General features: G+C 40.7%; 1 protein-coding gene across 1 annotated transcript; it reads left to right on the top strand.

Moving 5' to 3' along the window:
- The first annotated feature begins 2,186 nt into the window (after positions 1 to 2,186).
- Positions 2,187 to 9,303, top strand: CXCL13 (C-X-C motif chemokine ligand 13). Its single transcript, XM_008957677.5, has 4 exons — positions 2,187 to 2,375; positions 4,149 to 4,281; positions 7,153 to 7,233; positions 7,527 to 9,303. The coding sequence occupies exons 1-4, from the start codon at positions 2,312 to 2,314 to the stop codon at positions 7,576 to 7,578; spliced, it is 330 nt and encodes a 109-aa protein (XP_008955925.1). The 5' UTR covers positions 2,187 to 2,311; the 3' UTR covers positions 7,579 to 9,303.
- The last annotated feature ends 13,903 nt before the right edge of the window (positions 9,304 to 23,206 follow it).

Here is a 23,206-nt window from a genome sequence, read left to right as displayed (position 1 = left end):
GATCAACAGGTTTCAAAAAGGTAAACCAGATGGTGAGTTTCAAACTGTTATAAATTCAAAGAAATAGGAGTATTTACTTTTGAAGTGGGTTTTGGAGTGGAAGTTAGTAAGATCTTTTATGGATGGATGGACAGATGGATGGATGGGGGTGGCGGATGGATTGAGGAGTTAAATCCCTAAACACCTTACTTTGAGAAATCTAGAAGCAATGGAGCAGTTTTTTCCCGAACAGATTAGATAGTCAGACAGACAGGCAGGCTATTTATTGAATATATTCTACATGCCAGTATTCGGCCGAACCCTCTACATATACCAGGTGCTTTCTTCTCCAAACAACCCTTTGGAATTCCTATTATCCTCATGTGGAAAGTGGTAAATATGAGGCATAGAGAAATTAAGTGACCTGTCCAAAGTCATTGCCAGGCTGAGCTCAGACTTTGTGCTGTAAACCTCTAGTTTATAACCCTGAGTGACACTCAAAGGTGCCCTACTCAACTCTCTCTTAAAGAAATAACTTGCTGGCCAGCGGCAAGGAGTGCAGTTAGCTGACAGCCTCTACTGATAACCTCCTCGGGCTCTGCTTCAGCTTTCAACCAGAGACCATGTTGTTTCTGAGGAGGCCCCCCTAAGGACCGAGCATGGTTGGGGTAGAAGAGTCTGAACATTTCTGCCCACCATGGGCCCCTCTAATAAACAGTCTTTCCTCTGGAGCTCCCCACTGAGCTGTTGTAGACTTCACCAGATCAGCATTGCAATCTGAGGCTCCCCCTGCCCAATTCTGCCTCCTTCCTCCTTCTGTCTATCGCAGGAGTTGTTCTGAATAACCTTCTTGTACTCCAATGTCCATCTCAGCATCTGCTTTGCAGAGGACACAACTGGCACACTCTGCCTTCATATATTTGGATTGCCATCATATAGAAGACTGTTTAGAATTGTTTTGTGTTGTGATAAGGGGTTGAATTTTGTCCTAATTCAACCCCTTATCACAACACAAGCATAAACAAACTGCTAGGGAAGCAGCTTTCACATATACATAAGGAAGAACATCCTAACAACTAGAAGTGCCAAACAGTAGAATAGCCTGCCTCAAGATCAATGAGTGCCCTGTCACTGCGTTCAGGCTGACTGGAGAACTGCTTTTGTGTGAAGGTTGTGTGGCATTACCACTCCTCCACTTCTACCCCCATGAATACTGAGGCACCTGGGATGCTAAACATCCACAATGCTAATTGATTAGCAAAAACCAAATTGTTTAGGAAATCGCGTCAGGAAGCCCAAACCTCTGATTTCTTAGCAGATCAGTGGGTCTGGTTTGATACATCATCCTTGTCCACTTCCAGGGCAGTTTAGTGGTACTCTAGGCCAGACTAGCCAGTCTACATACTTTTTTTTTTAATCAAAGAGCTCCTAGAAAATGGGATAGGCTGTGGGCTGATTGTCCCCATGGACTAGCTGGTGGGATCAAAACCTAACTTCACATATGTTTATGTCAGACTGTAATATGGGGTTCACCCTCTAAAGCAGTTCTAATGACTCCCTCCCCTGCCACATGGTTCTCAAGCTCATGGACTTGCACACGACAGCCAGAGAGATTCTCTTCCTCAAGGCTGTTGTCTCCCTCCCTTCATGCAGACACAGGCACACAAAGCAGGGGACGCCTACTGCCCCCTTCTAAGAATTCCATGATGGTCAGATTATATAAGTAATCATATATTTCAGATAGCAAAATAAGAGATGGAAAAGACTGGTAGGAAAATCAATAGCATGATCAGCGTTAGGATCTGTATATAAAGAGACATTCATTTGCTTTACAAATATTTACTGAGCACCTACCAAAGGCCGGAATCCCTTCCACATACGAGGGACGTGATGCGCTCGACGGAGTCCCCAATGTCATGGAGTATATATCTAATGCCACTGAGAAACCTGGCTCACCCTGCACTGAGAGAAGCACTCAAAGCCACCATCACCAATAGCTCTACTAAAGACAGTGCTTTGGAGCTTCCAAGCTGATAGATTATCCTTTCTCCCCACCCTCAGATTTCTCCAGTGTCTCTGGCACTTATAGTCCATGTTTGCAAGAAATATTTTATTATAGTGCTCTGAAACAAATTTATAAAGTTTGCAAGAGAAGTTTTAAAAAAGCAAGCTCAGCAATATTTGGGGGCTTTTAAAACTGATGATGCAGCTGACCTACTGGAGACAAAGGCAGTGGGAGGGCCCTTACTGGTATAAATAAATAGGAGTCTCTGGTACTGCAAACCCACAGCCTGGACTCAGAGCTCAAGTCTGAACTCTACCTCCAGACAGAATGAAGTTCATCTCGACATCTCTGCTTCTCATGCTGCTGATCAGCAGCCTCTCTCCAGTCCAAGGTGAGAACTTTCATTTACGTTTCACTGTTTATTGAACAGAAATAGTCTTTAACCACTTCAATTTTCTTTCGATTAAAAACCGCAGGGAAGTCTGACTAAAGGGGGAAAAAACTGCTCTGTTCCTTCTAGATTTCTCAAAGTAAGGTGTTTAGGAATTTAACTCTTCAAAACTGGAAGTATTTATATTGTTAAGATTTTTATTTATAGCAAAAAGAGATACCACAAGTCCAATATTCATGTGAATTATATATTCCCAGCCTTTTTCAGATTCAGCTCCTGCTATATATAATTCTCTACATGTAGCTCTTCTTTGTTCTGCCTCTCAATGTTACCCACTCTGACCAAACCCTATACAGGGTTTAAAGATTATTGAACTCTACTGGTCTCTTGCAGTGAACATGCTTCATGTAATTCCAAATGGTTAGATCTGACATCAAGTACACCACTGTCAGTACACCAGGGGTATTTACACACATTCTGCAAAGAAGCAGACTTCCATGTCTAAGTGGGGCAGCTATCTTTGTGTCAATAGATAAATATCCAGTTGAAGTAGTAAGTTTTTATGTGGCCGAAGAAATGGATATGTGCAGAAAGAAGCCTTCTGCTCAGATTTAGAAGGCCAAATTTTTGTTCTTAAAACACAGAGGAGCTTTCTCCCCCAGTTTTAATTTTGCTTCACATGTTATTTTCACTCTTCAAAACCCTAATTTCTTGCATTCTCCACGGGGCTTTCCCATGGCTCCCGGCAGAGGTAGCTCTTAGTACATCTTCTGTTCTCAGCATGCACGTTAGATTTTGAGCGTAATACAACCTTCTGTGGTATTTTAGTTTTTGTTTGCTTGTTTCCCCTACTAACTTGTACACACCTTGAGAGGTGAGCCTTTTTATTTACAAATGTATGTCAAGCACAGTAGTAGGCTGGATAGAAAAGATCTGATAAATGTCTTTGGCTTAGATGTCATTAGATCCCATTAAAATTCATGAGATGGATACTAATGATACCCATCCAGTATTAATTGCTTTTGTTAAATAAAAAGACTTTTGAATTTTTATGATTGCCTTTTGTTTTGTAATGATTTGCAACCCAGACAGAGGACCAACATATCAAACAAAAACGTCTGTGACATTTTCTGAGAGGAAAGGGGAGGATGGCAGAGAGTCTGATAGAGAAAACTCTGTTCCAGCATGTTATTGCTCCCAGGACTCTAGAGCCAGGTCATGTCCTCAGTTTTTATGTGTTGGGAGTGAAGATAATCCACTGGTTTTATATTGTATTAATTATAACTGAGTTGTAAGTCCGTACAGAGGCTGTTCTCAAATTTTATTATGTGGACTATCACCTGAGTACAAATATAACACTATCACAAATTTCAAAATTGCTGTGTTTTTTTGAAAGCTAATTTTTGTTTTGTTTTCTTTTTGCTTTGTTTGTTTGCTTTTTGAGATGAGGTCTCCGTTTGTTGCCCAGGCTGGTCTCAAACTCCTGGGTTCAACCAATCCTCCCACCTTGGCCTTCCAAAGTGCTGGGATTACAAGTGTAAGCCACTGTGCCTGGCCTAAAAGCTAACTTTATTTTTAAAGTTTTGGTAGAAAACATTTGAAAATACTCAAGCCAAGACAAGCAGAAATATACAAACTAAAGACATATGTGTGGAAGCACTGACTTGAAACTTTTAAGTCTTCAAATGCACATTATGAAAGATTAGTAATTAAATTCTAGTTATGAATTACATGCCAATGGATTAAAATAACTGATTCTGTGTTTACTTACAGGTGTTCTGGAGGTCTATTACACAAGCTTGAGGTGTAGATGTGTCCAAGAGAGCTCAGTCTTTATCCCTAGACGCTTCATTGATCGAATTCAAATCTTGCCCCGTGGGAATGGTTGTCCAAGAAAAGAAATCATGTAAGTTTCAAGAGAAAAATAAATAAGATTTCCTTCTCCCAATGAAATCAGATCAAATGTTACCATACAGTAGTCTTACTCAAGAATGTCGAAGAGATTTACTTGAGTGTTGCTAAAAATTCTCAAACTAATAATGAAAATTGTTAATAATTAAGAGCTTAGTTTGCAGCAGCCCTGAGCTAAGTGCTTTACATGCACATACTCATTTTCTTTATTCAACCACTTTATTAAGGTAAGTCTATTGTTCCTTACAGTCTGAGGCTTAGGAAGGTTAACTAACTGCCTGAGACACACCATCAGAAAGGATTAGAAAGTGCATTAGTGGCCAGGCGTGGTGGCTCATGCCTGTAATTCCAGCACTTTAGGAGGCCGAGGAGGGCGGATCACCTGAGGTCAGGAGTTCGAGACCAGCCTGACCAACATAGAGAAACCCCATCTCTACTAAAAATACAAAATTAGCCGGGTGTGGTGGTTCATGCCTATAATCCTAGCTACTTGGGAGGCTGAGGCAGGAGAATCGCTTGAACCTGGGAGGCGGAGGTTGCGGTGAGCCGAGATCATGCCATTGCAATCCAGCCTGGGCAACAAGAGCGAAACTCCATCTCAAAAAAAAAAAAGAAAGAAAGAAAGTGCATTAGCCAGGACTCCATTCACATTTTCCCCATTGCAAAGCCTCTTCTTTGCGACACCTTGAAGTATTAGGCACAGCATCTTTCTCAGGGCATCCCTGACTTGGCATTCATGAGTGGCTTTTCCCATGGACTTCTTTAGATTTTTGCAATGTTTGTAAGCAGCTACTTCCTCTTTGTCACATTTTGTTACCAGTGCTTGGGGCCTTGGACCAGTTGAAATATGGGATATCAAAAGTGCATATGGTAATTTTTCACTAGAAAGGCATTTCACTAACGTCTTTAACAATAATGTCTAACTAAACTACAATTATTGGCATCAAACTCAGAGATGTGAAGTCTAGCCATGACCTACTTGGGAGTAGTTCCCCTGGCTGTTTAGAAAACTGGGACCCCTTTCTTTTGATTCCATTTCCTCTGTCATGACTCAAGTCTCTTGCCTGTCAACCAAGGAAGGTAATGCACCTTAATTTTCTCTGCTTTAACTTTGATTGTTTTGAAATGACAAAAATCTGATTTTATATCTTTTCATCAAGTTCTGCATTTGTGAATTTTAACCAGATACAGAAATGAAAGTTTCAAATTATTGTGAGAAATTCATGCCAGTCAGAGATGAAAATACCGTGAGTCCAGATGATCAGAAATCTGTCTTTCCGTCATGAACTCAGAAACCCAATTGGAAGTGTCTGTCTGAAAACCCAACTGCTCCATGTCCTGTGACCTCTCTAAGATTTACGTGCAAAAGTGCAGTTTCAGAGTTAGATGGATGGATCCTTGCTGTTTGTCTTTATTGTTTTGGGGTTTTTGTGGTTTGTTTCTGTTTTTTGTGTTTTGGGTTTTTGTTTTTTTGTTTTTTGTTTTTTGTTTTTTTTTGAGACAGGATCTCACTCTGCTGCCCAGGCTGGAGTGCAGTGGCACAGTCATGGCTTACTGCAGCCTTGACCTCCTGGGTTCAAGCAAGCCTCCCTCCTCAGCCTCCCGAGTAGCTGGGACAACAGGTGCACAACACCATGCCCCACTGCAGCCTTGACCTCCTGGGTTCAAGCAAGCCTTCCTCCTCAGCCTCCCGAGTAGCTGGGACAACAGGTGCACACCACCATGCCCAGCTAGTTTTTTTTTTTTATTATTTCTGTAGAGATGGGGTCTCATTAAGTTGCCCAGGCTCCAGGCCTCAAGCAATCCGCCCACCTCAGCCTCCCAAAGTGCTGGGATTACAGGCATGAGCTACCATGCTGCTGGCTGTTTGTCATTTTATAACTAAGATAAATGACATATAAGGAAATTGTGTTTTGTTTGAGTTCACACCAGTAGAGGGTAGAGTCTCCCAGTTTTCTGCTGTCTGGGAGACCTCACTTTTCCACTGCAGATAAAGCATTTAACACTATATCTGGCACTTGGTAATCACTCAGGTCATGCTCATGAAAAACAGTGAAGAAAAGTGTGGGCTCTGGAGTCAGATAATCTTCATTTGAATCCTTCTGTATCATGTATTTGTTGTGCAATCTTGAACAAGTTATTTAAATTCACTGAGCCTAAGTTATCATCAGAAGATAAGGAAATAATAATTTCTCCAGCAAAGGATTTTTGTGAGATGAATTGAAATAATCCATGTTACCTGCTAAGCATAGTGCCTGGTGTGTTATAAGTACCTGATAAATATTAGCTATTAATTATTGCTGCCACTTTTGCTATTGCTTAATATCTTAGAGCAGGAAAAATCTTGCTAAGTGGTAATTCGACAAAATGCAGATGTCACTCCAAGCAATCTGCTCTGCAGCATGCGTCTCATGTGAAATTGCACTGAATTTTTTTTCAGTGAAATTCAGGTTCTCAAGAGAGTGTTTTCTATAGCTTATTTTGTTCTCCCAAATGCAGTGCAACAGATAAGCACATTTTAAAGATATTGTGATATAACTTTAGAAGTGAGCCAATCTTGGAGTAAGTTATTTGGTTGTTCTCCAATACACGTAAATGTTATCAACAAAACACTAACCTCTGACATGTGAGGCCCTCGCAGCTTTGGATTCAACCCCACCAGCTCACACATACTGGTCCACAAATGGTTGTTTTCTTATTCCTCTGACCCCATACTACAAATCACCTATTCCAGATCCCAAACTGCCCAGCTCCAATTTCATTTCATCTAGGAATAATTATTTTCATACCAAACTCTTTTCTTTATTAAAAGTATAGGATTGACTAAAATGTAAGACTGAATTATTTAATTTTTATTTTCCCCCAGAGTCTGGAAGAAGAACAAGTCAATTGTGTGTGTGGACCCTCAAGCTGAATGGATACAAAGAATGATGGAAGTATTGAGAAAGTAAGTTAGGCATAACAAGGGGTTTCAGATTCCAACTTGTACTGAAGAGTTTCCCTTTCCTGGGCAGTCAAAATAGGGACTAGTTTGAATTTATGAGACGTTCCTAAGACAAATGTGTGTTTTTCACCGTTATTGCTTATCAGATGGAGTAGGGGTAGCTCATTCCAGCAGCTCAGTAAACCAAACTAGAAGCCAGTATACATAAGAGTCCTTGCCCGGTATCTCCAGAGGAAAGCCACAGTTTCTTGTGTTTCTCTAAACATGACAATTTTGTTTTTGTTTCTGCTTCACAGAAGAAGTTCTTCAACTCTACCAGTTCCAGTGTTTAAGAGAAAGATTCCCTGATGCTGATATTTCCACTAAGAACACCTGCATTCTTCCCTTATCCCTGCTCTGGATTTTAGTTTTGTGCTTAGTTAAATCTTTTCCAGGAAAAAGAACTTCCCCATACAAATAAGCATGAGACTATGTAAAAATAACCTTGCAGAAGCCGATGGGGCAAACTCAAGCTTCTTCACTCACAGCACCCTATATACACTTCGAGTTTGCATTCTTATTCATTAGGGAGGAAAGTTTCTTTGAAAATAGTAATTCAGTTATAAGTAATACAGGATTATTTTGATTATATACTTGTTGCTTAATGTTTAAAATTTCTTAGAAAACAATGGAATGAGAATTTAAGCCTCAAATTTGAACATGTGGCTTGAATTAAGAAGAAAATTATGGCATATATTAAAAGCAGGCTTCCATGAAAGACTCAAAAAGCTGCCTGGGAGGCAGATGGAACTTGAGCCTGTCAAGAGGCAAAGGAATCCATGTAGTAGATATCTTCTGCTTAAAAACTCACTACGGAGGAGAATTAAGTCCTACTTTTAAAGAATTTCTTCATAAAATTTACTGTCTAAGATTAATAGCATTCGAAGATCCCCAGACTTCATAGAATACTCAGGGAAAGCATTTAAAGGGTGATGTACACATGTATCCTTTCACACATTTGCCTTGACAAACTTCTTTCACTCACATCTTTTTCACTGACTTTTTTTGTGGGGGGCGGGGCGGGGGGACTCTGGTATCTAATTCTTTAATGATTCCTATAAATCTAATGACATTCAATAAAGTTGAGCAAATGTTTTACTTAATTATGAGCAATTTCTTCTTCTTTTTTTTTTTTTTTTTTTTTTTTTTGAGACAGAGTCTCACTATGTCGCTCAGGCTAGAGTGCACTGGCACAATCACAGCTCACTGCAGCCTCAACCTCCTGGGCTCAAGCAATTCTCCCACCTCAGGCTCCCCAGTAGTTGGGACTATAGGCACACACCACCACACCCAGCTAATTTTTGTATTCTTTTGTAGAGACGGAGTTTCACCATGTTGTCCAGGGTGTGAGCAATTCATTCTTAACATAGCATCTACTCAAATGTAGACATTCTCTGATTCTTAAAATAGGATTTTATGAGGTTAATTTTTCTTTGTATCTCATTTGCCTTTTACAGATGATCTAAAATCATTTGGCAAAGGATGAGTGAAGTTATTCCTGATATTAACACAGTGGGAAATACTTGGCTATGAGGGCCTCTTCCCCCTAGTGTTACCTACCGCATACTAACCGTGATTTCCTCCAGACTTCAAACACTTATCAAACCCATTTTCACTGTGTCATATTGACTCTTAAAGTCACTAATATTTCATCTGACAGTTTTGCATTGAGTTTGACCAACAGACAAAGAAGACACTTGAACTCTGGTCCCTATCTGCCCCTGGCATCAGCCTGGATATCCTACCCACCACACCACTAAGCTCCACTGTGTGTTCCTCTCCCCACCCCACCCCGCTACTGCTTAACAACTGCTTTGGGGGGTCTGCTCCCAGTTCACCCAGGTTTTAAGCTATCTCTGACTCCCTCTTTCACTTTTCTTTTTATTTTTAAATTTATTTTTATGTTATTAAATTCTTTCTTGGGAGAAAATTAAAAGCACCCGTTATTACTATATTTTCTCTTGTCTACAATTCAATGTCTTTTAAATTACAAATACACACACGCACACATAGAGGGCTGATAAAATGTCATCAAGATCCTGCCTTGTAGCGTTTTTCAGATTCCAGTGTTTAGAGATCAGGAATCCTTTCATTCTTTAATTCGATTTTGGTCTCCTTTGGTAGTTAGACAAATATTCAGAAGTCTCAAATAAGAAACACCACTATTTCTCATGAAGTATCTACTATTATCACCCCTGCTTGGGACACAGTGGTTAAGTCATTTGCTCATGAGACTCCATCTCTACAGAAATAAAAACTAGCTGGGCATGGAGGTGTGCACCTGTAGTCCCAGCTACTCAGGAGGCTGAGGAGGGAGGCTTGCTTGAGCCCAGGAGGTCGAGGCTGCAGCTACTAAATGACAAGCCAGCATTCAAATTCAGCCAGTGCGGAACCAGAATCCATGTGCCTAACTATTGTACTGTGCTGACTCTATAGAAGGTTGGTATCATCAGTAGAAACTGAGGCATGTACTTGCCCCAAATCGTATAACTAGCAAAAGACAAATCAGAATTCAAACCCAGGGCCATCTGACTCCTAAGCAAATGCTGTTAATCACTTCACTAGACTGCCTCAAGTTTTCCCTTCCCTAAACATATTTCTTACTTCAACTTCTTTGGCCACTATCCTTTTCAGGGCCAATCAAAGCCAGGGGAAGGGTGGGAGCTCCAGGACGTTCAGGCTTCCGCTGGATTGAGACGTTCATCCTGTGTTGTCCAATCCCAGGGGGATCTGGGCAGCTGGTGGGTGGTGTGAAGGCAGTGGGCCAATGAGGAAAGCGAGACAAAAGCAGGGCCAGTGAGGGTTTCTAAACTCGCTTTTCTTACCACACAGGCATGCATTCCTCAAAAGTCGGAGTGGATTTGGGGATGTTCAGCCTGGTCTGAGGCAGAGAGCTGAACTCATAGATGCAGGAAACTTGTGAACCAGTTCCTGGAGTGTCTGAGGAAAGGCAGGCTATTGCAGATCTGAGTGGGTTTGGGTCTGGAAAGAAAGACTTGTGGAAGAGTAGGGCAGTGCAGTATTCATGTGATAAATGACTCCACACACACACACACACACACACACACACAAATTAATCAAAAATCAAAGTAAAATAGAGTTGAATGGAAAATATAAGGTAATGCTGGCCAAAACAGGATGTTCAACACTGAGAAACTGAATGAAGGAGGTACATGGGCCAAGCAGCACAGGGATCTCCTAGTAGCAGAATGCAGGGGCCCTGTAACAAACCCATCAATAGTGCTGCTCAAACCCATCCACCCAACCAGCAGAGGCCCAGGAAGAAAAGATTCTGCTTCTCCAACAGAAGGGCTCAGTCTTGCCCTTACTTTGAGGGGGAAAAAAATCCACCAAAATAACAATACAATAATTAAAAAATATATATTCTAAAAATACAGCATAACAACTATTTACATAGAATTTATATTGTAATTTAAAGATGATTTAAAGTACAGTACACAGCAGAGTGTGCATAGGCCATATGCAAATACTGTTCTTTTATATAAGGGACTTGAGCATTCTCAGATTTTGATGTCCTCTGGGGTTTTGGGGAAGGGGCTGGAACCAATCCCCTGAGGATACCAAGAGATAACTATATTTGGTCTTTGTCCTAGGTTCCTAGTACAGAGCTCCTAAAACCCTTGGAATTCCCTGAGTGATGCGAGTGTCTCGTTATTCACAATGAGCCCCTTTTAACCATATCTGAGTTTGTGGCAATGAGGTGACTATTGGCAGGCCCTGGGATAGCCTTAGGTTGGGGGTTGGCAGGCAGAAGAACCAACCATGTGATTAGAGGGTTGGACCTTTTGTCCCACCCTCCCCACCACCTCTAGAGAGAGGAAAGGGGCTAGAAATTGAGTTTATTACCAATGGACAATAATTTAATCAATCATGCCTATGTAATGAAAACTGATATAAAAACCCCCAAACAATAAGGTTCAGAGAACTTCCAGAACATCGAGGTAGCGGGGCGGTGGTGAGCTGGAGCAGGCATGGAAGGAAGCTCTGTGCCCCTCTCTCCTCACCCTGCCCTGTGTATCTCTTCCACTTGTCTGTTCCTGAGTTGTATCTTTTATAATACCCTGGAAATAGCACTACTTTCCTGGGTTCTGGGAGTCATTATAGAAAATTATCAAACCTGAGGAGGGTGACCTAGGAACCCTTCAGTTTGCAGTTGGCTGGGCAGAAAGGAAGATAGCCTGGGCACCCTATGTGCAGCTGGCATCTGTGGGACTGAGCCTTTAACCTGTGGGGTCTACACTAAGTACAGATAGTATTGTAACTGAATTGAATTGCTGGATACCCAGTTGGTGTAAGAGAATCACAGAATTGGAGATTTGGTTGGTGTCAGTAAACACTTGAGGCAAAAAAAAAAGGGAAAAAACCTCTCCCAAAACCTCCAGGTGATTTCAGTGTTCTAAAATTGGAACGGATAGTTCAGCCAGCACAGAATATTAAAGTCATCAAGGGAGCTCGCTTTTCTTATGTCAGGTTAATTAAGTTATAGTTTACAGACAGTAAAATTGACCCTGTCTAAGTGTTCGATTCAGTAAGTTAGCAGGAACAGCCCCAGCCCCTGTTCTGTTACTATACTTTTGCCTTTTCCAGCCTGTCACATAAATGGTACGGCCTTTTGTCTGGCTGCTTTCACTTTGCATAATGGTTTTGAGATTCATCATCTTGTTGAATGTATTACTAGCTTCTTCGTTGTTGTTACTATTATTTCATTGTATGGACATACCACAACTTGTTTATTCATTTACCAGTTGATGGACCGTTGAGTTGTTTCCAGTTTGGGGATATTAAGATTAAAACTGCTGTTAACATTTACTACAAGTCTTTGTGGGAACATACGTTTTGGTTTCTCTTGGATTAATACCTGCAAGTGGACATGCTGGGTCATGTGGCAGGTGGATGTTTAACTTTATAAGAAGCTGCTAAACTGTTTTCCAAAGTAAATGTACCATTTTGCATTCCCATCAGCAATATGTGAGAGTTCCAGTTGCTTCACATCTTCACCAGCCCTTGGTATTATCGGTCTTTTAAATTTTAGACATTTTAGTGGGTGTTTAATCTCTTGTGGTCCTAATCTGTATTTCTGTAATGGCTAACGATGCTGAATAGTTTTCATGTGTTTGTTTAAGATCTTTGTATCTACATTAGAAATCTGTCTTACTTGCCCCCACCTTCTGGGTGGGTGGGAAGGAGCTCTATCCCATTCCATCCAAATGACTCTGCTATATTTCCACTTTGGATTTTGCAAAGGTACCTCAAACTCAATGTCAAGGACCAAAATTCATGATCCAACTCCAATCTGGTCCAATTCCAGTATTTCCTACATCTGTGAAAGCTCCACAATTTGTTTCATTATGCAAGATGGAAAACTAGGACTCGTTTCAAAATTTATTTTCTATCACCACCAGTTCTGTATCCAATCCATAGCAAAACATCATTGATCCATTTCCCTAAATATCTTCCTAATTCGTACACAACTCTCCATCTTTACTACCTCCCTATGCCAACCAAGATGCCATCAAGTCTCACCTGGACTGATTAAATAGCTTAAAAACTAGCTACCCTCCCCCACCCCCCTGACTTCCCTCCATAAAGCAGCTAAGGTGATCCATTCAAAATGCAAGTCTGACAATGTCACACTTCTTCCAGTTCCAAGCTCAATGGTCCCTTCCTCAGGACAGCCTTCCGTGCCTAGGTTAATCTCCTTGTGATAAGCTGTCATGTAACTCTTTCTTTTCCTCGAAAGCACTTACCTCAGTCACTAATAATACCATTGTTAGCGTGACTATTGGTCGTCCGTCTCCAATTAGGATATTAACTTCATAAGGGCCAGAACTGTGCCTGGTTTTGCTCACACTCAGATCCTTAGCATTGATTATGGCCTGGCACATGGTGGGAGTTCAAGTATTTTTTGGATAAATATAAGAGTGAATAAATGAATATCTTATAATGGTCTCATTTATTACTATTTAAGATACTTCAAGAAAATAACTTTTCATATTTCTCTTATTTTCATAACTGGATTGAAAATTTCTTGGAGACAGTAAGTCAGACTTTTATTTCTTTGCAACCCACATGGTGTCCCACATACTCAATAAGCAACTCTTGTGCAGAATGAAAAGCATCTTGTACAGCATGTAATTTGTTTGGAATATTTAGGAAATAATTTTTTTTACTATATTATCTAGAATACATGGCTAGGAAAGAGTAGGAGCTAACCACATTTTTATAACTATCATGTGCATCTGAACATGCTGGTGGGTTTGAATGAATTGATAATTGTCATTGAAATTTAATATAACATTGAGCTCCCCAAGCTAAACTCCACTAAAAGTATGTCATGACATTATGACACTAGCATATATTGCTGGAAAATGCTAAATCTATATGAATGCATTCTCAACATAAATTTAAAGTGACCGAAATTTATTAAATTCTTATATGCCATATCATTTAGGGTACCAATAGGAAATAGAAGGCATGCATAACTGGAACTTTGAAGAGAATGCAATGAAGGAAACTATTTCAAAGGTGTGGGCAGGGTTAATGGAATATTGAGGCACTCAGGGACCAGTAGCCACTCCGAGGCCTGAAGAAGAAAGGTGAGGAAATGGCATTATGGAAGGCTGTCGTAGACCTGCAGTGTGGAAGACAGATTGCCCAACAGGAGCCATAGTTATTGAATGAGTCATAGGCCAAGATGCCATCAAGTCTCATCTGGACTGATTAAATAGCTTAAACACCGTAACAGCATGTAAGTTGTTTGGAATATTTAGGATTTTTTTTTTTTTTTTTTTTTTTTTTTTTTTTTTTTTTTTTGAGACGGAGTCTCGCTCTGCTGCCCAGGCTGGAGTGCAGTGGCGCGATCTCGGCTCACTGCAAGCTCCGCCTCCCAGGTTCACGCCATTCTCCCGCCTCAGCCCCCTGAGTAGCTGGGACTACAGGCGCCCGCCACCACGGCCGGCTAATTTTTTTGTATTTTTTTGTAGAGACGGGATTTCACCGTGTTAGCCAGGATGGTCTTGATCTCCTGACCTCGTGAGCCGCTTGCCCAGGCCTCCCAAAGTGCTGGGATTACAGGCGTGAGCCACCGCGCCCGGCCGGAAATAATTTTTTTACCATATTATCTAGGAGAGAGTAGGACCTAACCACATTTTTATAACTACTATTGTGCATCCGAGAGTGCTGACATTATTAAATTCATTATCAAATCGAGCAAGTCATCAGCCATGACCAGAACTGAGTGTGAACAGGGCTTGGAGGAAATTAGTGTCTCTACCTCTACATCCTCCCACCTTACGATTTCCTATTCATGCTTTCCATCCCCCTGACTCCCATTATTGGCCAAATCCATTCAGAAGAGGCTGGATGAGGAAACTAAGGTTCAGAGAGGTAAATGAATTTGCCCAGTATCACCCAGCTAATGAATGTCAGTTCTGATATTTGAATCCCACAGACCGACTCCAAATACCATGATCTCATTTATTACTTTACATGTACAACTGATGGCTATGCCAAATATGAATTGTTATAATTTTTAATAAAAGTTAATGAAGGCTAAAGATGTGTATTTTTATCACATATTGTACTATTGAAAAAATTGCTTATCTTATGGCAGGCAATCAATTTTATTTTCAAGCATTTTTTTTTAAATCTGGATAACAGCCTCTCCATTTGAAATCTAAAAATCAAATAAATATCTCATTATATCCCTTAACTTGAGTGGGGCTGGAAGCCCCAGGGGGAAATCCCTGATCTAGCCCTTTCTCTCTATTAAGTGGACAACATCCTTAAGTATACTAACACCCTTTGCCCTCAAAGGGGGGCAAGAGGAATGAGGATCCCAAATGATGCTTCCTTGGCCTGATTCTTGTGCTTATCTCTGAGTGGTAGTCCCAGCGAGGGCCTCAGTTCTGTCTCTGACACAACCTGTGGTCTTGGGGCCCTTCTGTTCCTCATCCACTCCTGAACAAACTGTCCTCCCCACAAACCCCAAGACCAGCCCAGGACAGGTCTTGTGGGAACAGTCTGGTAACCTCACAGGGCTCTGCAGCCGTTTCAAGGAGGTTCTTTAGCACCCTCTGGTGGCTACTGCAAGAAATACCATGTTCAAATTGAAGAGGGCAGTGAGGGCGGTGACATTAACGTTGGACCGGATTCCCTGCTTCCTTTTCCATTCAGTCAGACCCTGAAGAGTGTCTCCCAGGGACTGCGGACAAGGAAATCAGGTGATTCTTTTCTATCGGTGCCCAGACTCGGGACTCCACGGTCTTCACTCTTAAAGTATGGCCTCCCAACCAACAACATTTGAGAATCGGAATCAGAACCTACATTTCAACAAGAAACAGTGATTTATATGCAACTAACACTGAGAAGCTTTTTTCCCTTGTATTTTGTCTTTTACCTTTCTCCCTACCTCCTCACTGCCAAAAGACAATATACAATCAATTTTCACAGGTAAGCCCTCATTCTTCAAGTTAGGTCTTCCCCCAAGCTAAGAAGGAAAAGAAGTAGAAGTTAGAAGATTTTGAATCAAAATTTGGTTCTGCTATGATTCACTAACATATTCAATTCTCTGAATCTCATTATTCTAAATGTTCAGATGAAAATAACATCTAGCCCTTATGGAACTAAGAATAAACTCATTTTCAAATCAGCTAACTTGGGGTCATTACTGGGATTCATAAATGCCAGGAAATTAGGATTGTTCAATTTCTGATGCCATTCCACTGGCCTTCTAGAAATGGTCATGTTCAACCCTTTGACTTCAAGCCGCAGTGCTCTGCTGGCATCCAGTGGTGAATGGTGTAATGTGGAAACATCAAACATGGTAATGCAGTGTACCCTAGAACTGACCCAGGAAGATGAAACCTAAAACCAGCAAACACAGCTTATCATATGACCTCCAGAACAGACCAAAGAGAGGAATAGAAGAAATGTGGCTACCAGCCCAATGTCAGCTGAAACTAGCAGCAGATAGAGACTTTATTGTTCTGAGCAAGACAATCTATACCAGTTCATTATCAGCTGCCAGGTGCCAAGCTAAAGTAATGTGTGCTCGATTTTCTTTTATGCATCATCCCAAATTAGATGTAAAATAATTGCCGAGAGTTCAGTCATGCTGAGATCCATTATTCAGTAATAAAATTGACATTTCTAAAGTACTTTATCACAAATGGCAGGTTAGTTCACACAGCGTTCTTGCCTGAATCACGAGCCCCAGCTTTGTGTCTTTCCATTTGCTTTATTTGCATGTTCTGCCCTTTCTACCTCCCACCTCCTAGAAATTAAAAATACCAGTAAGCAAAGAAAGGCACAATGACTCTCGGTTTCAATTAAGGAGCTATTTCATATGCAGTGGTCACTTTTTATCAGTGCAGAATGGTGGACATCCCTGATAAGCAATCATGGTGTCCACAAGGACAGAGGACATTTTTAATTTTGCTGGGCATTTTGCTTAGCTTTGGAAATTCTTGTATGTTTTATCACTAATTTCAACTTATAAATTTCCTGCCTAGGAGCAACTTCAATGAATTCCGGTTTGGAAATATCCAGCATATCTTTTTTTTTTTTTAATGAAAGCATCTCCCCACATTCGCCCACCTAAGATAACTCAGAGGCAGATGCACTTTTCACTGAAGTTAATGAGAATCTGAAAACTGCAATTGCAATGAGGTTGTGAACTGGGGTTAGCAGGATTCATGTTGCCGTAATTCATCTAACCTAGATTTAAGTCTCTGGAGTTATTATTTTTCCCTCTTTGTTAAAAGCAAACATTTTTACAACCTCCTTATTTGTATACTGTTTTTATTATCCCACTACCCTTATGAAATTAATGAAAGAGAGACTTTTTTCTAAGTACTTCTTACAGAGACTCTTGAATGTGGACCTGCTGATTCCTCAGGGAGCCCACCCAGCCACTTGGGCCATGTACCCCCGACTCGTGGTGCACATGTGAAAGGCAGGTAGGGCAGTTCCACTTTCTACAAAGGCCTGTGATTCCTGGAAACTCTGGCCAATTCTAAATCCTACTGACTGGAAGGGAACTTGAAGTCTCCTCCAAGTCTCTTTTTTCACAAAGTAAAGAACGAAGGTATTTTCCTAGCAAAAGCTAAAATTCCAAGGAAGATAAAAATTGAGGAAGTATCCCAACTCTTTGTTGGCGCCCTCCGTTGTCCACGTGCTCTGGCTTTGCACCCCGGAGTTTCCTCGAAACAGAACTGCAACCTCAGTGTGGACCTGGGACTAGTAAGATCATCCAGCCCATTTAATGTAAGTCATTTGTGTAACTGGGAAAGCCTTGGCCAAAATCTGAGGGGGTTTTTGGCAATGCTAAAGGCAACATCAATTAACAACAAAAATGCTTCCTTGTGTCCTGCCACCTTAGGACAAGCTTTACAATTTTGACATCTGGCCCCGTGCTCTTATCCGACCTGGGAAGTTGGTGGTGTGTTGGTGTGGCATCTTACTAAAGGCAAAATGATGACTTGTTTGTTGTTTATATTCTGTACCTGCTTGATTGATACGCTTAGGTTTTGGTTTTTTTTTTTTTTTTTTTAAGTCCTTTTCTTGTATCATCTCAGGTTGTGAGCAAAATCTTGGAAGCAATTTTTTTAGTTTGCTTTTTCTGTTTACTTCTCAGTGTTCCAGTACTGGCAGGTTTCTATTTGCTTTTCCTATTTGCTTTTTTGTGTTCTAGGACTGGCAAGACAAGGAGAACGATGTCTAGCAGGATCCCACTTCATCCTGTCCATTTCTGAGACAGAAATACTAAAAGGAAGTGAATCTAGGAGAAACCTGGTGTCACTCTCTAGCTCTGTAACATCAAAGAAGCTTATTTTATTAAAAGGTTTCTTACTTAAAAAGAAATCACTCCATTTATGAGTCTCAACTCCCTTACCTTTGGGTGAGAAGTGATATAGACAATTGCTAAGGCACTATCTGGTCCTAAAACTCACATCCCTACCCTTCCCACAGCCTCCCCTCCCCTAAATACTCCCTGTCCAGGCAAATGTTGGTATTGCCATCCATTAAAATTAAGCTGTTGTGTCATCCTTGACCCCCCCACCAACAACAACCTCCCTTTTTAAATCATTCACCAAGAGTGATTTCATTTCCCCACCTCCTTAATATCTCTGGGATCCATCCACTTCATTTCCACCACTGCATCTGGCCACGTAAATGACTGCTCCTTACTTGGGGAAGTGACTTTACAAGCCAAGGTCATTCAGAATTAAATTTACAGATGATGGAATAAATCAAATTCATGTATTTATAAAGTGTAAAAGAATCTGGTCTCTCAGGAAAATATGACTTCAGTTTGAAGTGTATCACTAATTTAACTGTGAGTTTAAGCAAAAAAGTTTAATATAAATTTTAAGGATATTGGAATGTTTAAGAAAACTCAATATGAAAAATGTATGATATTATGTATTTGATTAACAAGATTTTCATACGTGGTCAGGAAGACTTGTTAGGGTTGTAATTTTGTCTTGCATAAGCATTTGAAATAACTAGCAAAAGTGAAATAAGATATTTATTCTAAAATCTTGAAAAGAATGTATTAAAGCAAATTTGTAAATTAGTCTGATTGTTTAAAGACAGTTTTATTCGTTGGGTGGAGTTCATTAACATTGATTAAACAGCATGTAAAAGTGATTATTAATATTATATAAGCATTAGAGTAAGATTAGTAGGCTGAGCTTGATGAAAATGTAAAATTGATAAACCTAAACTTTAAAACTGAACATTAATTCTGAACTCAAGCAAATATTAACCACTCTTTCTATACTCACGTTCCCTTCAGACCTTAAATTCACTGACAATTGTAAAAAGAGTTCTCTTTCAGTCATGGAAATGCTCACGTTTAGGGGCTTGGTCTGGAACATCTTAATATGTGTCTATTGTCTCTTAATTAAATACACAAGTGCAAAGTCAAACCAAGTTCTAGAGCATATCAAATCTTTGATTCCAATCTAACTTTTCATGATTTATTTTTTATGATTTATGATTTTGCAGGCCAAATGTATTCCAAAAACAGAGAAAATGTTTTAGCAACCTGATGTTCTCCAAACTATGATCTAGGCTTTCCTAAAAATTTGTCTCTTGTTCTACATAACTAGATCTACAATTACATAACTACATCTTAGCACCCTTTTTATCCTGCTGGGATTTGTTACTGGTTGGGTGATCTTCCCTAAAACATAGACTTTACAGATTGATACGATCTGTAAAAACAAACTACATAGACTTTACAGATTGATACGATCTGTAAAAACAAACTAAATTACCCTATGAGAAGGATGCTTGCCAGGTCTCAGAGCAGGATAGCGGCTTCTCTACACTCACTTTGCTGTCTTCACCCTCACCATCAATGTTTATTGTCCTTTCCAATTAATGTGCTTTATTATTTTAAACTCAAAATAAACAAGCAGTGAGAACTGAATAAAGGATTCTTCTACTTTACAGATTATCTCTTCGTTTGCCTTAAGAAATTTTGGAAGAAATACAATTTGCTACATTCTGACTCATAGCCATGCATAAGCTTATGGAGGGGGAAAGTTCATGGGGAGAGCCAAGTCTTCATAATGTCCTCTAATTATGTGTGGAGCTAAATATGGAAAAACTAAGCATGTGTCTTGTCCACATATATAGACATCTACAATTTGGATTATCTCTAGTTTCTTTTTCTCCTCACACAACCTCCCTCAATAGATGATTTTATGTACCTATAATGCTTTTCCTTTATAGGAGGTGGAAAGTGGAAAGACTCAAGGAATAGCCTCTTGTGGCTTCTCAACAGGACACTGTGGGCATTTTTATTCCTGGCGCCTGACTCTCCTGCACATTAGGGGATGCTTCTCACATCTCTAGGCCAGAGCCACCAAATGCTGTCACTCATTGGAAATTTGTGGGGGCATTTTTTTGTTACCAACACCCCGCCTGTAAGAGCAACTCCCTCACCTTCTGCAAAATTTGCAGGACCTCAGAAGAACAGGGAAGGCAGCGACCACTATTAACCCCTTAACCTTAGCACAGGGGCCCAGCTCTTCACCAGGTCTCTGTTTAAAAGAATGAGTGGCCTTTTAAATAAATAAAACAGCAAAGCTAATCTTTATAAATATTTCCTACCCCATTCTTTGCCAATAGGCGCAGAGCCCCAGGAGAAATGAGAGGTGGGACCTTATGTTGTGAGTTAAGTTTGAACAGAAAAGGAGATTGTAGAACAACATTTGAGTTGGAAGGTATCTTAGTAGTCATCTAATCTAACATCCTCACTTAAGAGGTAAAGAAAATGAGGGTGTGAATCACTACCTGTAAAACATGCAGCAAGTGTCACCCATCACTGTGATAATTAGTAATTATTACGCTTATTGCTATTACACCTGTCTACTTTAAAACTGCTTAGCCTCCTGGGAGGCTGTTTTAGTTCAGGCTTCTGTTGAAGCCAACTTTGATCCAAGGATGTGGGTGAAAGTACTTTATGCTAGAGGTGATCCAGGCAACACAGTGAAGGTGGGGGGAAGTGATACAGTGTGATGGAGGCTGTGCTGGGCCATCAGATCCACTTTAAGGAATGAAGCACTTTTCTTTCAGCTGCTAGGCATGCAGCTGGCAGCAGCTGTGGAGCTCTGAAAATTGCCCTCGCTCAAGGTTATGCACCCTTCCTGGGAGCAGCCCGCATCCAAAGCTGGTTGATGCAATGGTATAAATATTCTATCCCACCTTCTCACCTCGGGCCAAATCTGACAGCCATCCCAGCTTCAGAACTTCCGGCAGCCTCACTGAGGCCTTTGCTGTGGCTGTCTCATGTTCAGCTTCTCCCTCTGCTTAATCCTGCTTCCTCCCCTTTACCGACAGGTATTAATCCTACAAACACTCCCAGATTAACTTTCTGTTTGCTAATCTCCCTATCAGTATGCTTACCAGGGAACCTGGCCTGCAATAGAAGTTGTTCAAGAAAGCAGATATTAAAAAGGGATTCTGAATCTGAATCACCTGCCAGACAGCTGGCAATGAGAACCACATTACTAGTCCTACAAGGAGCGTGCAGGGCCCCTGACACAGGTGGTAGTGCAATTGTTAATACTTTCACCTGTTGTGAACTGGGATGGATGGTAAATTGGTAAAAGAAAATATGCCAGCAGGTGCAATTTATGAGGCATTTGCAAAATATGGGGGAATTGTAATTCTGAAAAAAATAGAATTGGAAAGCTGCTGCTGGAGGAGTTAGATAATATGGAAAAAGATAATAAAAGGCACAAAATGACTAATTAGTCATTAAAGACTAGGTGTGCTATGGTCTGAATGTTTGTGTCCCCTCAAAATTCCTATGTTGAAATCCTAATCCCCAAGGTGATGGTATTAGCAGGTGAGGCCTTTGGGAGGTGATTAGGTCATGAGGGCAGAACCCTTGTGAAGTGAATTAGTGCTCTTATAAAAGATCTCAGAGAGGACGTCAGCCCCTTCCACGCTGTGAGGCTGCGGTGGCCGTCTATGAGGAAGTGGGCCCTCTCCAGACACCGAAACTGCCGGTACCTTGATCATGGATTTCCCAGCCGCCAGAACCGTGAGAGATACATTTCTTTTGTTTATAAGCCACTCAGTCTGTGGTAGTTTGCTATTGCAGCCTGAAAAGACTAAGACAAGGTGTGAAGCCAGGGCCCTACTTGAGCACAGTCAGAGAATCTTCTCTCCTGCTGGTAAAGAGCAGGAACATCTGAGGACAGATTCAGGACTTAATCACAATCATAACATGGCTCCAGAGAAGGTTGAATTTTCAACCTACCCAGGGCCACAGAGCAAGATCAGGGTCCTGATTGGAAAAGATTGGGACCCTGAAAATTGGGATGGGGACATCTATGCTAATGCACTTAAATAATGGATCCTCAGACCCTGGAGCCCCTGACCCTGCAGAAGTGAATAGCACTGTTGGAGCCAGCACTCTCCCTGGCCTTGCAAGGGAACACATTCCTTTGGGCTCCAACCCAGCACTCCTCTTAGACATGAGATCAGTAAGAAGAGTGAGCTCACGATACAAGTGCTGGGCCTGCCAAGGGAGGAAAGGGACTGCACCCCAAAGGACGTGCAGAACCTAGTTAACATGTGCCAGCAAGCCTACGAGAGAACATGTGAAAGCAAATGCTAAGAGTGCCAAATCAAGGGGGTGACAGGACATAATGTGAAATAAGGCAGAGTTTATTAATATGGGGACACTTCCTTGGTGTACAGCATTTAACAACATGGCTAAGATCACAAGACTAACACATTTCTGGCATGGCTTTCAGTCTAGGCCATCACTTTCTCCAAGCTTCTTTTGATTTTATTTTTATTGACAAATAATAATTATATGTATTTCTGGGATACAATGATGCTTCAATACATGTATATATTGTTGGATGAGCAAATCAGGCAATTAAACTATTCACCTTAAATACTTATTTCTTTTTGGTGAAAACATTTAAAATTCACTCTTTTAGCAATTTTGAAATTTATAATGCATAGTTATTAACTACAGTTAATAGTCACCTTGCTGGGTAAGAGATCACCAGAACATTTTCCTCCTGTCTAATTGAAACTTTGTACACTTTGACTAACCTCTCCCCTTTCCCCACCCAGTCTACCCCCTACCTCACCTCTGGTAACCACCATTCTATTCTCTACTTCTATGAGTTTGAATGTTTAGATTTCACAGATAAGTGAGATAATAAAATATTTGTATTTCTATGGGTGGCTTATTTCACTTAGCTTAATGTCCTCTAAATTCATCCATGTTGTCACAAATGACAGAATTTTGTTGTCTTCTAAGGCTAAGCAGTATTCCATTGTGTATATGTATCACATTTTTAATCCACTCGTCTATTGGTGGGCGCTTAGTTTATTTCCAAATTTTGGCTATTATGAATAATGCTAAAATAAACAT

This window comes from Pan paniscus, chromosome 3, assembly GCF_029289425.2.
Source record: "Pan paniscus chromosome 3, NHGRI_mPanPan1-v2.0_pri, whole genome shotgun sequence".
In the NCBI taxonomy this organism is placed as follows: Eukaryota; Metazoa; Chordata; class Mammalia; order Primates; family Hominidae; genus Pan; species Pan paniscus.
This window is presented reverse-complemented; position numbering and strand designations above follow the sequence as displayed.